General features: G+C 39.2%; 1 protein-coding gene across 8 annotated transcripts in view; it reads left to right on the top strand.

Moving 5' to 3' along the window:
* Positions 1 to 12,316, top strand: part of PTPN13 (protein tyrosine phosphatase non-receptor type 13) — a 113,061-nt gene extending 100,745 nt beyond the window's left edge. For 6 of the 8 annotated variants that reach the window (XM_077177001.1, XM_077177000.1, XM_077176996.1 and 3 more), the window contains 13 exons: positions 79 to 149; positions 802 to 863; positions 1,532 to 1,688; positions 2,015 to 2,191; positions 3,395 to 3,477; positions 4,672 to 4,727; positions 5,838 to 5,941; positions 7,041 to 7,189; positions 7,787 to 7,877; positions 8,548 to 8,885; positions 9,410 to 9,625; positions 10,382 to 10,444; positions 11,472 to 12,316. In XM_077177001.1, the coding sequence (XP_077033116.1) occupies positions 79 to 149; positions 802 to 863; positions 1,532 to 1,688; positions 2,015 to 2,191; positions 3,395 to 3,477; positions 4,672 to 4,727; positions 5,838 to 5,941; positions 7,041 to 7,189; positions 7,787 to 7,877; positions 8,548 to 8,885; positions 9,410 to 9,625; positions 10,382 to 10,444; positions 11,472 to 11,552 (1,648 nt within the window). In that variant the 3' untranslated portion in view covers positions 11,553 to 12,316. The other 2 variants (XM_077176999.1, XM_077177002.1) reach the window with 2 other exon arrangements.
* Positions 12,317 to 12,413: the final 97 nt, after the last annotated feature.

The following is a 12,413-nucleotide window of genomic DNA, read 5'->3' as shown; positions in this document are numbered from 1 at the left end:
TTTATTTCAATATCAGATGATTGCTGTGATTTACTTAATTTTTTTAATAAATATTCCTGTAAATATTTCTTTTCACAGAGATGGTCATGCAGTGTTCCCAAAATCCAAAAGCCCTGAGAACTCAACTCCATGGCCAGTGAAAGCTAATGGTAAGATTTGTGGGCTTACTTATAGCAAGTGAAATTCACCTGTTCATAAAAATAAAGGAACTGATATGGACCATACAATACTATCCTAGTCCAGCTTATTGTGTCTAGCCCCAACAGGAGTTTGCTTGATCTTTCCTCTAAAAGCTCCATGAAAAGAGATTCACCAATCGTGTTTTTATATATATAATTTCTTGTGTAGTTTAGAAATTCTCTCTAATATAAAGCAGAAGGGTTCCTTTGAAAAAGGACCCAGGTGTCAGATAATATTTATAACAAAAAAAGTAGTCAATGACAGGTGTTTGTTGGGCTGTATCTTGTACATTTTGAGGAAAAGGGAATCAACACTGTTCTCAAAGGTGCACATTTCCCTGTAATTTGTTAAACTATTTATCAACATTTCTCTTTGCTTTGAGTTGGTGACTTATATTAGCATTCATGCTTTCTGATCACATTAAATAGAACATTCAAAAAGCCATTATATGAAGTGTAGTCATTCAGACAGAAAAGTTTGGCAATGCACAGAAACCAGGCAGAAGTGCTACACATGTTGTAATGTAGTATTAAATAATACTTTCTTCTTTTATAAAAATAATCACTGGGGGCTAATTTAATTTCAGAGAAAAAGTTGTTGTTTTTCCCACATTTTTTTTAGGTTGTTCCTGTGGTGATCCCTGTGATAAAACAGAGAAGTCAACTGATGCTTATGGGCCCAAGGTAAATGCTCCTCTCTTCCATCAACCAGACAAAAGTATCTACTTCAAACACTTATAAAACTAAATAAATGAATGAAACAATCTGTTGATCAAAGTATACAAACCCACTCTTATCAATTGACATGAATAAGCAGTGATCATAATAAATATGCAAGTTTTTTTAATTGATCTGCTCGCTCTTTTGGCACTGCTTTGTTGCAAGACAAATTGTCCTATGAGAAGGATGTAAAGCTATCATCCAGAATACTCCATTCAGCCCACAGTTTCTGCAGATGTTTTCATATTGTATTTGCTAGGGGTTTTTCTTTCTTTTTTCCCCCTTAGTTTTTCCATAGAAATGCTGATATTGTGGGACCAAAAGTACTGAAGCTTGGATACATTTTATAGGGATTAAATTAATGTTAAGTACTACCACGTGTTCTCTTGTAGAAGCTGCTGCTTCATCAGCATGTGGGTTTTTTTCTTAGTTACTTTAATTTTTTTATTTGCTCTTGTAATGTGAAACTTCCCACCTATCACCCAGATATCTCAGATGATATGAATAGAGGTTTTTATTTGTTGCTGAGGAGAGGTGAGAACTTTTTAGTGGTTGTTTGCTGCTTCAACAAGCTGCCAGGCTCTTTAAGAGTTAATTTGTAACAATTTGTTAATTGTTCTCTGCTTCCTCAGGTCAATGGCAATGGCATCCTGGGACCTTCTCAGGGAAATACAGAAAACAATATCCATCACACGAAAGCACTGAGGAACCTCTTAGGGGCAGAAGATGCACCTTCCCTTGGATTTACCAACCAGATGTCAGATTTTCCTAAACACACTGACAAATCAGGTAAGAGGGGATGAGATGGACACTGCATCATCCTGCATTTATTGTATCAGCACAAGAGAATCACAACATGGTTGAATATGCTGAAATAATTAAATGCTAGGCTGGCAGTTGCTTTTAGAAGATCATTTCCAAGTCTTGTGCCTTGCTTTGTGGGAGTTAGTTGATGTTGAAAGTGGATTTATAGAAATTGGATTTTGTGTTAGAGAGAAATAAAGGAAGGCCATGGTAACAGCTAGAAATAATGCCTTGTGTCTGCCCCTTTAAATTAGTTCTTGCAAACCATTCTGTACTGGGAAAACTTGTCATTTTGCACTATTTGTCTTCAGGAACAGAGGTTCCAGATGATGAGTATTATGATGAGGATGACCACAATGAAGTTGTCCAGTATCTGTTGGATGTTGTAGATGAGGAAGCCCAGAACCTCTTAAATCAGAATAATGCAACTTCAGAGGCTCAGAGTCTTCTACATCTCAAGAAGGCTGCAACAGAAAATCACCTGCCAGGTAATATGAGCCATTAGAAAAGAACATCCATGACAGCAAAACTCTGAAACAAGGTGCCAAGTAAGCAGTTGATTTGTCAACAGGGGGAGTTGATTGACTTTGATTTGATATCTGAACTGGAAGTTTCCCAAGTTGAACACAGACAAATAGTTGCTGATTACCACGAATTCAAGATGTGATGTAATAAGTGAGGTTCTGGTTTGAAAAATCTGAATTTTGCTTTAAGTAATCTGGAAAAATTATTCCCATTCTAGAGTTGTCTCTTGAGTGAAATTCCTATTGTCTGAGTACCTGGTCCTGCAGCTGCAGCCATGTTAGAAAGATTGGCTCTTTTTCAGTGCCTCCTTCTGACTGTACACTTTTCTCTTGCTTCATTCCATCTCCTCAGTTTTACTCGTTATTAACTCAAATGCAGTGAGGAGTAGGGTTTGTAGTTCCTTTGTGGTGTCACACTCTGTATGCATGCTCCAAAAATTCAAGCAAGATGCTTGATGCTTCTGTAGAGATTCCTTCTAAAACCCAAGATACACCTTTCAAAATTGTAATTATTTCAGGTCATGACTACAAGGCCATTGGGTTATTGTCATTGGTCATTGCATTAGAAGTCAGGGATCACTGAAGTTCTGGCTGTGCCAGGATCTCAGCTGAGGAATATCACTGGAGCTCCAGTACTTCCAGTTTCCTGTAGGCTGTCCTTTGTGGCTGAAGATGAATTGAATCCATAGGGTATGGCAGCAGAATTCTTCCACAGCAGACAGATACAAGTCAGATTTTATCTGGCGTGTCCTAATTACATTTTGTTATTGCAAAGAGTGAGTAAAATCCTGGTTTGGACCTACTGCTGGTCTGAATCCAACTGAATTGCAGAAGAGCCACTGGCAGGGGGAATGTGATAGCTCAGTAGCTGCAGCCTGTCCATCAGTTATGCTGTGACACAGATATTCTGTGCAAACAACCTCACATAACATGGCAGCTGTTCCAGTTATAAAATAAAGAAACCTAAAGTCTGTTTGTCCTATGCAGTAAGAAGTCTTTTCCAGCACTCTGGTAGCAAAGGGCCTCAAAATGTGTTTCTTGGTTATTCTGGCACCTGTATTCCCTGTCTAGTGCCAGGCAGGTGGAACAGGATCCACATCTGTGAGAGGCTGGCTCCTGGGCATTTTCTGGTGTGCTTATGCTGTGTCCCCTGATTTTCCTGTTCAGCAGAGATGAATGGAAGGGTGACAGAAGATAAGTCTGAGGACACAGACTGTGATGGGTCATCTTTACCTGAAGATTTTTCAGAGGTAGGATGGCAAGAAGCTGGCAAGTGCTTTCAGTTTTTTCCTTATTGGCATAGAATTGGTGGATGTCCTTTAAATGAGAGCATCACTGTAGGTAGTAGCTTTAAATGGTGTGTAAACATTTATTTTTAAATAGCATACGATTATCATAAATTACCTATGTAAGAGAACCAAACATAAACTTATTTTACACTATCATATGAAGTCCCTCAGCTTTTTTTTCAAAAAAAGTGGTAATAAAACTACTTTGTTAATGCTACTTCAGCTTTTTAATCTAAAAGATTTCAGTGATTCCTGCTCAAAGAAGGGAAGTGGTCACAGTGAAAATGAATGCCGTGTAGACCTTACTGTCCAAAATGTGGAAATATGGATTTAAAATTTGTACTCCTGCTGCTTTTTGCTAGGATAAGTTCATTAGCTTGAATAACTTCTATATGTGGTTTACTCTATGTTATTGTGTGTCCTGGTTTACATCAGTCACTGGAAGCCTGGGTTTTGTCTCTTGTTTCAAATCAGCAGAACTCTTGTCTCTCCAGCACATCCTGGCTCTTGCAGCTTTCTGTCCAGTTAGTAGAGCTGAAAATCAAATTAGGAATCTGGCTCTGTGTCAATGTGCTCTAGGGAGAGCCACGAGTAAAACTGTCCCAGTATGGCAGTGGAAAAGCAAGTTGGCCTAAAAAGTAGAAATTATTTTCTAGAGTTGTTCTTGAAAGAAGGATGGAAATGCCTTCCTCTGTGCTGCAGAGTCTTCATTGTCTGCTGAGGAAGGTGTAAATAGGAGTGTGTGTCATTTAGAGGTGTGTTCCATATCCACAGCATAGGAACTGTGGCTTGACAGCTCTGAGGCAGAAGTTCTCACTATCAAGCTTAGCTCATAAAGGGTTTCTAAGTATTAGAAACAAAGAAAGCCAGCTGGGGAAACTTAGGTGACTCTACTGCTGCTGAGAGTCAGGAGTGATTTTAATATAGCTTTTTGGCCTTGTTACAGTAGAGTATCTTTCCAAGTGCTCAGTGTTCTTGTCCTCTGTTATTTTGGGTTAATGAGATGTCTAAAAGAGGAAAGTCCTCCATTATGTGCTGCTTTGAACTTAGTACCCTTCAGAAATAGTCCCAGTAATTGTTAATTGTTTAAAATTTGCAGCATGTGAATGTTGCAACTATGTCTTTTAATGTGTTTTGAAATGTATCTTCTTCTAGGCAACACATGTAAATGGTTGTGAAGACTATTGTGAAGTAAAAGCTGTGCCAGAAAGGTAAAATTTCTTTTCTAGTGTTGGTTGAAAGCAAACCCATGAAGTCTGGAAGTCTGAAGTGTAATATGTTGGAATGAGATAAAAACAGCAACAAAAAAACCAAGAAACCATCCCCAAAACAAACCCAATAAAATATCTGTGCAATGTCTTGTTGAATTGTTCTCTTGGTCTGTTCCTTACTTTAAAAGTTGTAATTTTCCTGAATACTAGTCAGCTTTATGTGGTTTACTACACCCTACTTTTATCTGTTCCTTTCATATGTGGTTGTAGCAAGTAACTAGACTGTGTTCAGATGTCTCCAAATAACATAATTTGCATTGTGCTAACAACTGGGTACTTGGATGTGAAGAAAACATTCAGTCAATGCTGTCTTCAGTTCAAATCTATACAACATTTGTTGGTGTTACATATTCTGGTTTTAGACCACTGCAACTCAAATGCAGAGTTCCTCTGCTCCATCAGCTCCCATTTGGATCCCTGGGCTTACTGTTTTTTTCCATGGAGCACAAAACATATGACTGACCAAGTTACTAGCTAGTTGTCCCTTTGAGCTTTAGATATTCCCAAGGTTGTTTTTCTTGGTGGAATAATTTTAGTCCAAGTGAAATTTCAATGAAAATGTATATGGTTTTATTTTGTTAAGCTTGTGGGAAGTTTGAGTTTGAGACTTGGTGACATTATTACCTAAAGTACTTAATACATTCATTAGTATCTTCAACAAAGCTAGAAAAGTTGAAATTGATAATAGATGCTCAAGTGTAGTGAATTGTGTGAGTGGTACAAATCTTCTATGGGATGCTATTTAATTGCTTAGCCTTTGAAAAATGATTTTTTTTCAAAGTGGTAGTTATTGCTAGATTTGTATATTCCTGGCTCTTTTTCCTCTGCTATATTTTTCAGATCCCCTTTGGAGATGTAAAAAAAAAAAGGGGCGGGGGGGACAAAAAAGTTAAATTTTTGAGATTACTGGTGTAGGGGTCCAGTCCAGAAATAATTGTAGCTATGAATTACTTTCTGGTGGGGTTTGTTTTTTGGGTTTTTTATTAACTAGGTTGCAAATGTGTTGGTTCTAGGTGTCATTTCTTACTTCCATACCTTGTCCTCTCATAGATCCCCTCCACAGCCTTCCTTGAGCCAGGCAGATGAGGAGGAGATCACGTGGGGAAGCGACGAGCTGCCGATTGAATCAGTCAGCCAGGAGCGCGTGAATAAAGGCAAGGACATTTTGCATAATCACTGGGAAACTTCAGGGGCACTTTTTATATAAACAGAAGTGAATTTTGAGATGTCCTGGATATGTTTTGAGGGTGTCATGGCAGGTATAAGGAGGATTCTAACAGCTCAGCAATGCATTGGGAAGGATCTCTACATTTTTGTGTGGTAAGTGTGTGAGAGTTAATAGGAACAAGTATTGGAAATGTTGTGTCTGTAGTTGTAGAAAGCTGGGACTAGCTGAGATACTTCTTTCCTCAGTATCTGTCTCACAAAAGCTGCAACAATAAATTATGTTTGACTGTGATTAGATTGATACATCATGTGTTTCACATACCAGCTACCCCATGCTCAGATCAGGCACTACTTTTATCTTGACTGTCATTCTTCCAGTGCTGCTCAATGTGGCAGAGTGGCATCTGTACAGTTTGATGTGTTTGGCAGAATTTAGTCTTCACTTTTTTTAAGCTAGCATTAGAAATGTTAGTCCCTGAAGTTCATATACAGCAGTCCTTTGCATTCATTTAAAGAAGAAAGGATAATCCATGTGATAAGTCAGTATATTTAAGACATTTCTAATTGCAGTACCAGAGAGATACTTGATTTATGAATTTTGTTGTGCTTCAGAGAAGCAGTGAAGGCCTGATGGGAGGTAAGCTGTATTGGAAAAAAAAATGTCCTTCCAAGAGATAACTGTAAGATGCCATATGCATGTTGAGTATTAGTGCTAAAAACAAGTCACAAGCTGTAATGTGCAGAGTTCTGAATTATCCCTGTCATGTCCATCCATTTTTGTAGGTTATTGTGTGAAGAACTTACATTTAAAATGCACTTGAAGTTTTTTTCAATGTATTTATTGGACGTTCAGGAAAATACTCCCCCTAGTTACTGGATTCATCAGAGCTGATTTTGTGTCTTACTGGTTTTGCTAGTTAATTTGCTTTTGCCTGCCAAACTAAGAGGAGAGCTGTGTTCTCTCTGTGTATGGGGGCATTCAGGAGAAAACAGGTAGTGCAGTGGTGAACAGCAACATGCAAATCCAACTGTGAGCTTCAGTTTATGTTTCCCTGGTTTTAGCTATTTATTTATATCTTCTGCTAGATTTCCCCCTAGTGACAAATGAAGAGATCTCTGCACTCCCTACTGTGAATGTGCTCCCTGGAGGCAAATATTCAGGAGCCAAATTGAAGTCAGTGATCAGGATGTTGCGTGGATTGCTGGAACAGGGAGTCCCTTCTAAAGAGATTGAAGTGAGTAACTATTTGTCCTCTAAAGTCCTTTTTCCCGGTATGAAACAAAAATAGAATGGCTGGATCATCACTGCCTTGAATTCCACAGCTCTTTAATTGGAAGCTCAAAAGAGATGAAAAGACTTGACACCAAAGACTTCTTTCCCTTCTCCCACAAGCTGCTGAGAGATGAGATCAGTTTGAATTCAGTTCATAAGTGCTTTTTGCATCATTCTCGTTTCTGGTAAATTACCAAGTGAATATAATGTAAACAGGCATAGACAAAGGCTGTAAAGTCCAGCTGCTGAATGTGAAATCAGTTTTTTCAAAAGTCAAAAGTCTTAAGTCAGCCATGTTACATGATCTCTTTTTTGAGAGAATGAGATAAAATATTTACTGATAGTGTATAGGGTTTGATTTTGAGGTTTTTTTTGTTCATTTCATTTTCTTGGCTGTGTAAAAGATTCTTTCCTGTGACTGCATTATGTTGCTTATCCACCTAAGGATTTGATTTTTAATTATTCTCTTTGTTAATAACTTGATAACATAACCAATCTTGCTATTATTTCCAATCAGTGTTTCCTAATGCACATAATGCACATCATTGCATCTTTTCAGAACCTCCAGGAGTTAAAACCTCTGGATCAGTGTTTGATTGGACAAGCAAAGGAGAACAGGAGAAAGAACAGATATAAAAACATACTTCCTTGTAAGTCCTAACTCATTTGAAATTCACAGTTGACATTCTGTCACCGCCTGTATGGTCAGATGGATTGGATCAGAGGTGGGGTGGTTTGATTCCTAATCCTAGTAAGGATGAAAATAAAGCAAGCATTTATGAAGCAGTTTAAGATCAGTGAACAATATACTACAATGCTGTGTTAGGTGAGGATGGATGTTCACAGATTTTTCAGTTGTTTTAGCAGATCTCATGTCTTAAATGATGTATACATGTGGAACCAGATAAGGTTTTTTCAGTTTTACCCATGCAGAATTGGAAAAAGAGACGTGTACTATTGTCAGTAAATTTCCTGCCATAAAATTCTGCTTGTTAGCTGTTGAGAAGTAAGAACTGACAGAGGTTAGTTCTATGTCAGAAAAACTCAACCTCTGTTTTTCAGAATTGCTGCAGTTCAAATCACTTATCCCACCTGCCTGCTGATTTATATTTCTCCTGCAGACATCTTTTTCTTTATTAAAAGTACTTAGTAGTGTCTTAAATTAAGTATTTAAGTGATTTATTTCTTCTAAAGCAAGCTGTGGAGGCATCTGTGGAGATAAGTGCTGTGTTGGTGTGTAAGGCTCAGCACCTGTACTGTGTGAGGGTGAGATGATGTGCACAGCTAACATGAGGTCTCTCTGTTGTGTGGGGGTGACAGATGACACCACCAGAGTCCCTCTGGGGGTGGAAGGTGGATACATCAATGCCAGCTTCATTCGCATGCCCGTGGGGAACGAGGAGTTCGTTTACATTGCCTGCCAAGGACCTCTTCCTACTACTGTGGCAGATTTCTGGCAAATGGTTTGGGAGCAGAACTGTACTGTGATTGCCATGATGACTCAGGAGGTCGAGGGAGAAAAGATAAAGTGTCAGCGTTACTGGCCAGATGTGCTCAATAAAACCACCATGATCAATGACAGACTGCGCCTCGCTCTTGTGAGACTTCAGCAGCTGAAGGGCTTCATCATCAGGGTGCTGGAGCTCGAAGAGATTCAGGTGAGTGAATCTAATTCTGCATGCTTGGAGTTTTTTCTGAGTGTTGCCATATTATCCTTATACTTCTGCCTTTCCTGCTTTCACTTGCATTGTCTACATCAAGAGGCAACCAGGGCTTCTCCTCTATGCCCAGTGATCATTACTGGGCAGCTGTTCCTTGTGGCAGCTTGTGCTGCCTTGTGACCTTTACAGGAGAAAGCATTTGGGCCAGGCTGTGATTTAATTACACTAATAAGACTCTAAATTTTGGTCCCCATTGGCTACAGAAACATATGTGAGGATATTAATTCACTAATAATTCAGCCTGGCTGGTTGACTCCTCTGTGTGATCAGCTCAGTCTGCACAGTGAACCTTACACTTTTAAATTACTTACTAGTTATTTCCAGTTTAGCTCTTGCTGTATTGAATTACAAAGCACCTTCACTGAGGAAATCCCTCTGTTCTGAGACTTTTCTTTGGGAACTCCATTTCTTTCTTTTCATTCTTGCCACGTGCAAACAATGGTGTTGTTTTTGCCCCTCAGACAGGTGAAGTGCGGCACATTTCCCACCTGAACTTCGTGGCCTGGCCTGACCACGACACGCCCTCGCAGCCGGACGATCTGCTCACCTTCATCTCTTACATGAGGCACGTGCACAAGGCAGGACCCATCATCACCCACTGCAGCGCGGGCATCGGCAGGTCGGGCACCCTCATCTGCATAGATGTGGTCCTGGGGCTCATCAGCAGAGACCTCGATGTGAGTATCCCAGGGGATGGCCCAGGGGTGCTCCCGACCTGCAAGAAGTGTGTTCCACTGAATCCATGCAATCTCTCAAACAGTGTGCCCTGCTGTTGGCAGTACTATGTTTCTTTGCTGGTGATCCCAGGTGGGGAGAGCTCTAATATCCAGTGGGTTAGCTCAGGGAACCTCAGCAGCCAGGCGCCACTTGAAGTATGTTTGAAGATCATCTTCTACCATAGTGGACTTCTGGCACATGGCATGGGAAAAATAGTGTTGCCATGGTGGCTTGGGCAATTGGTGGAAGGGGTGTGTGAATTGACTTTTCCAGCACTACCAGGGATTGATTGCTTTCTAGGGTGATCCACAGGAGGGTGCTAGCTTCCTTATGTTTATGTCCTTCAGCGGCCTGGGGTAGCAAAACTGTGGTGAATTTCCAAGGAAGATGAGCTGTATCATGCTTAGCTCAGTGGAGTTTCTAAGCTCCCTCTGAATGTCTGAAACTCTCTTTCTGCATACTTAGCTGAGAGTAAGCAAGAGAGCCTTTGTCCAGAAAGAACACTGGAAAAGGGGGGCCTGTCTGGTGTAGGGCCACATCCAGATTGCCCAGAGACAGCACATGCTGGTTATCTACTAGATAAACATAGGCTGTAGTGAATTATTTGTTTCATTACTGATGTACCTAATTCTGTTCCCTGGTTTGATGCTGGGGCTGTTCCTTTGTTCTGCATGTCTGTCTTTTTTGAGTGTTTACCTTGCTGTTTGTTTTGGCAGTTCGACATCTCGGACCTGGTGCGCACCATGCGTCTGCAGAGACACGGAATGGTTCAGACAGAGGTGGGTCTGCATTCCCCTGGCACTCACTGAACCACCTGGAGTGCCAGAGAGCTTCAAGATGCACACAGCAGTTGTCTTTGTGCACTGTAATGTGACATTTGTGACACAAGAATTGAATCAGATGAGTAGCAGGATGTATTTAACATTTATAAACACAAGCTATTTTTAACATGCTCTACTGGTTTGATCTGTGTTTAAAAAAAATGTGAGTTTTCATCTTCAAAAGCATGTATTTATAGAGGAGGTTAGCTAAGCTTTTTTGGTTTAAAGTTGCATTATAAACTGAAGAGAAGGCCTAACTGTAGCTGCTGGGAATCAATGATATGTTTTGAGATCTATTTTGGTAATATATTCATCCAGAAGTTCAATCTTTTAGGAATAATCTGGATCTAGAGCTAATTAACTTTAGAGATGGTCATCACAAGGTCTTGTTAAAATCTGCACTTTTTCTTTGAATGGGTAGGAATTGTGAAGTCATAGTTAAAAAAAAAACAAATCTGAAATCAAACAAGCAAACTATCAGCCCCATTCCCACCTCACACCCCAAAACATCTACCAGCCCCCACACCTCTATCACTCAGATTAAGGAAAGAAGTTCCACTGTCCTCTGAGTTCTGTATTTGTTGGCATTGATGCAAGTCCTTGAAATTCTCTTGCAGTCTTCATTTCTGCTTACATAAAGTGCCTAGTCTCCTTTAGGTGGTTTTGGTGTAAAAGAAAGATAAATGTCCCATATGAAATATATCTTTAGTGGCAGAAGAGTGTCCGTATTTGCTTTAAGTTGAAGTTGCGTATTTTTCCACTGTGGCCTTTTTGTTTGTTTTTTGTTTGTTTGGGGGTTTTTTTTGTTTTGTTTTGGTGTGGTTTTTTGTTATTGTTGTTTGGGGTCTTTTGTTATCTTTGGGATTTGGTGATGGTGGTTTTATTTAATAGCATAATTAGTATTTAAAGTGCTGTGCAGCTGTGAAGTGCAAGTGGGAGCACTTAGGTGTGCAGGCATTTTTCACATTTTTTCTTTTCCTTACAGGATCAGTACATTTTCTGCTATCAAGTTGTCCTTTATGTCCTGAACAAACTCCAGGATGAAGAAAAACAGAGAGACAAATAAAATACTGAAGCAGAAGTGCATTTAAAATAAGGAAGCAAGGAGATTGAGAGGCTTTGGAGCATTTTATTTGTCTTGCCAATAGTTTTCTAATCCCTTTCTTCAGTTGCTGTCCAATGCCTTTTCTATGAAGTCTCTCCATCATTCCAAATAAGATATATAGTTTTAAGGAAAAGGGATAGCTCATACAATACCACTATAATCTTCAGCCCCATGGATGCACATGTGAGATTTTTGTATAACAATATTTAATAAAGCTGCATTTTTTGCAGATTCCTTAATATGTCATGAAATACAGAAATAAAAATATTTTAATTTAAAAAAGAAAAGTAAAGAAGAAGAAAAAAGTAATCCTATACTACTTCCTGCAGTTCTGCAACTGTTTTGGGGTATTTTTTTCTTTCAGGGTGGGGAAGTGGGAGGGATGAAGCAGTATTCTTATCTTGTAAACTTTATTACAAAGACCTTTTACTAGTTTCTTTTGAAAAGTTGTTCATGGCACAGAATTTTTGCCCTTCTAGTACAATTAGAGGTATTTTATAGAGGGTATCTTGAAATCAGCATTTAAGCTTTAAGAGATGCCTGTTAGCATAAGGATAGTAGTGAATGTTAACTGTATCACAGTTAATAATGTTTACTTCATAGAATTTTATGTATATATTTATATACTTTTACACAAAAAAAAAAGCTGAATTATTTGATGTCTAACCTTATAATTGATTAGGCATCTCTACTCTGTAAATAAAAATATACCTAATGTACACTGATCAGTGGGTCTGGGTATTTTTGTGTCCTTGTGACTGATTTTTCTTGGCCTTCCATGGCATCATTCCTTGTGGTTGCTGCCCCTAAGACATAAAGGCT

The sequence above is a fragment of the Agelaius phoeniceus genome, chromosome 4 (genome assembly GCF_051311805.1).
Source record: "Agelaius phoeniceus isolate bAgePho1 chromosome 4, bAgePho1.hap1, whole genome shotgun sequence".
Taxonomy (NCBI): Eukaryota; Metazoa; Chordata; class Aves; order Passeriformes; family Icteridae; genus Agelaius; species Agelaius phoeniceus.
This window is presented reverse-complemented; position numbering and strand designations above follow the sequence as displayed.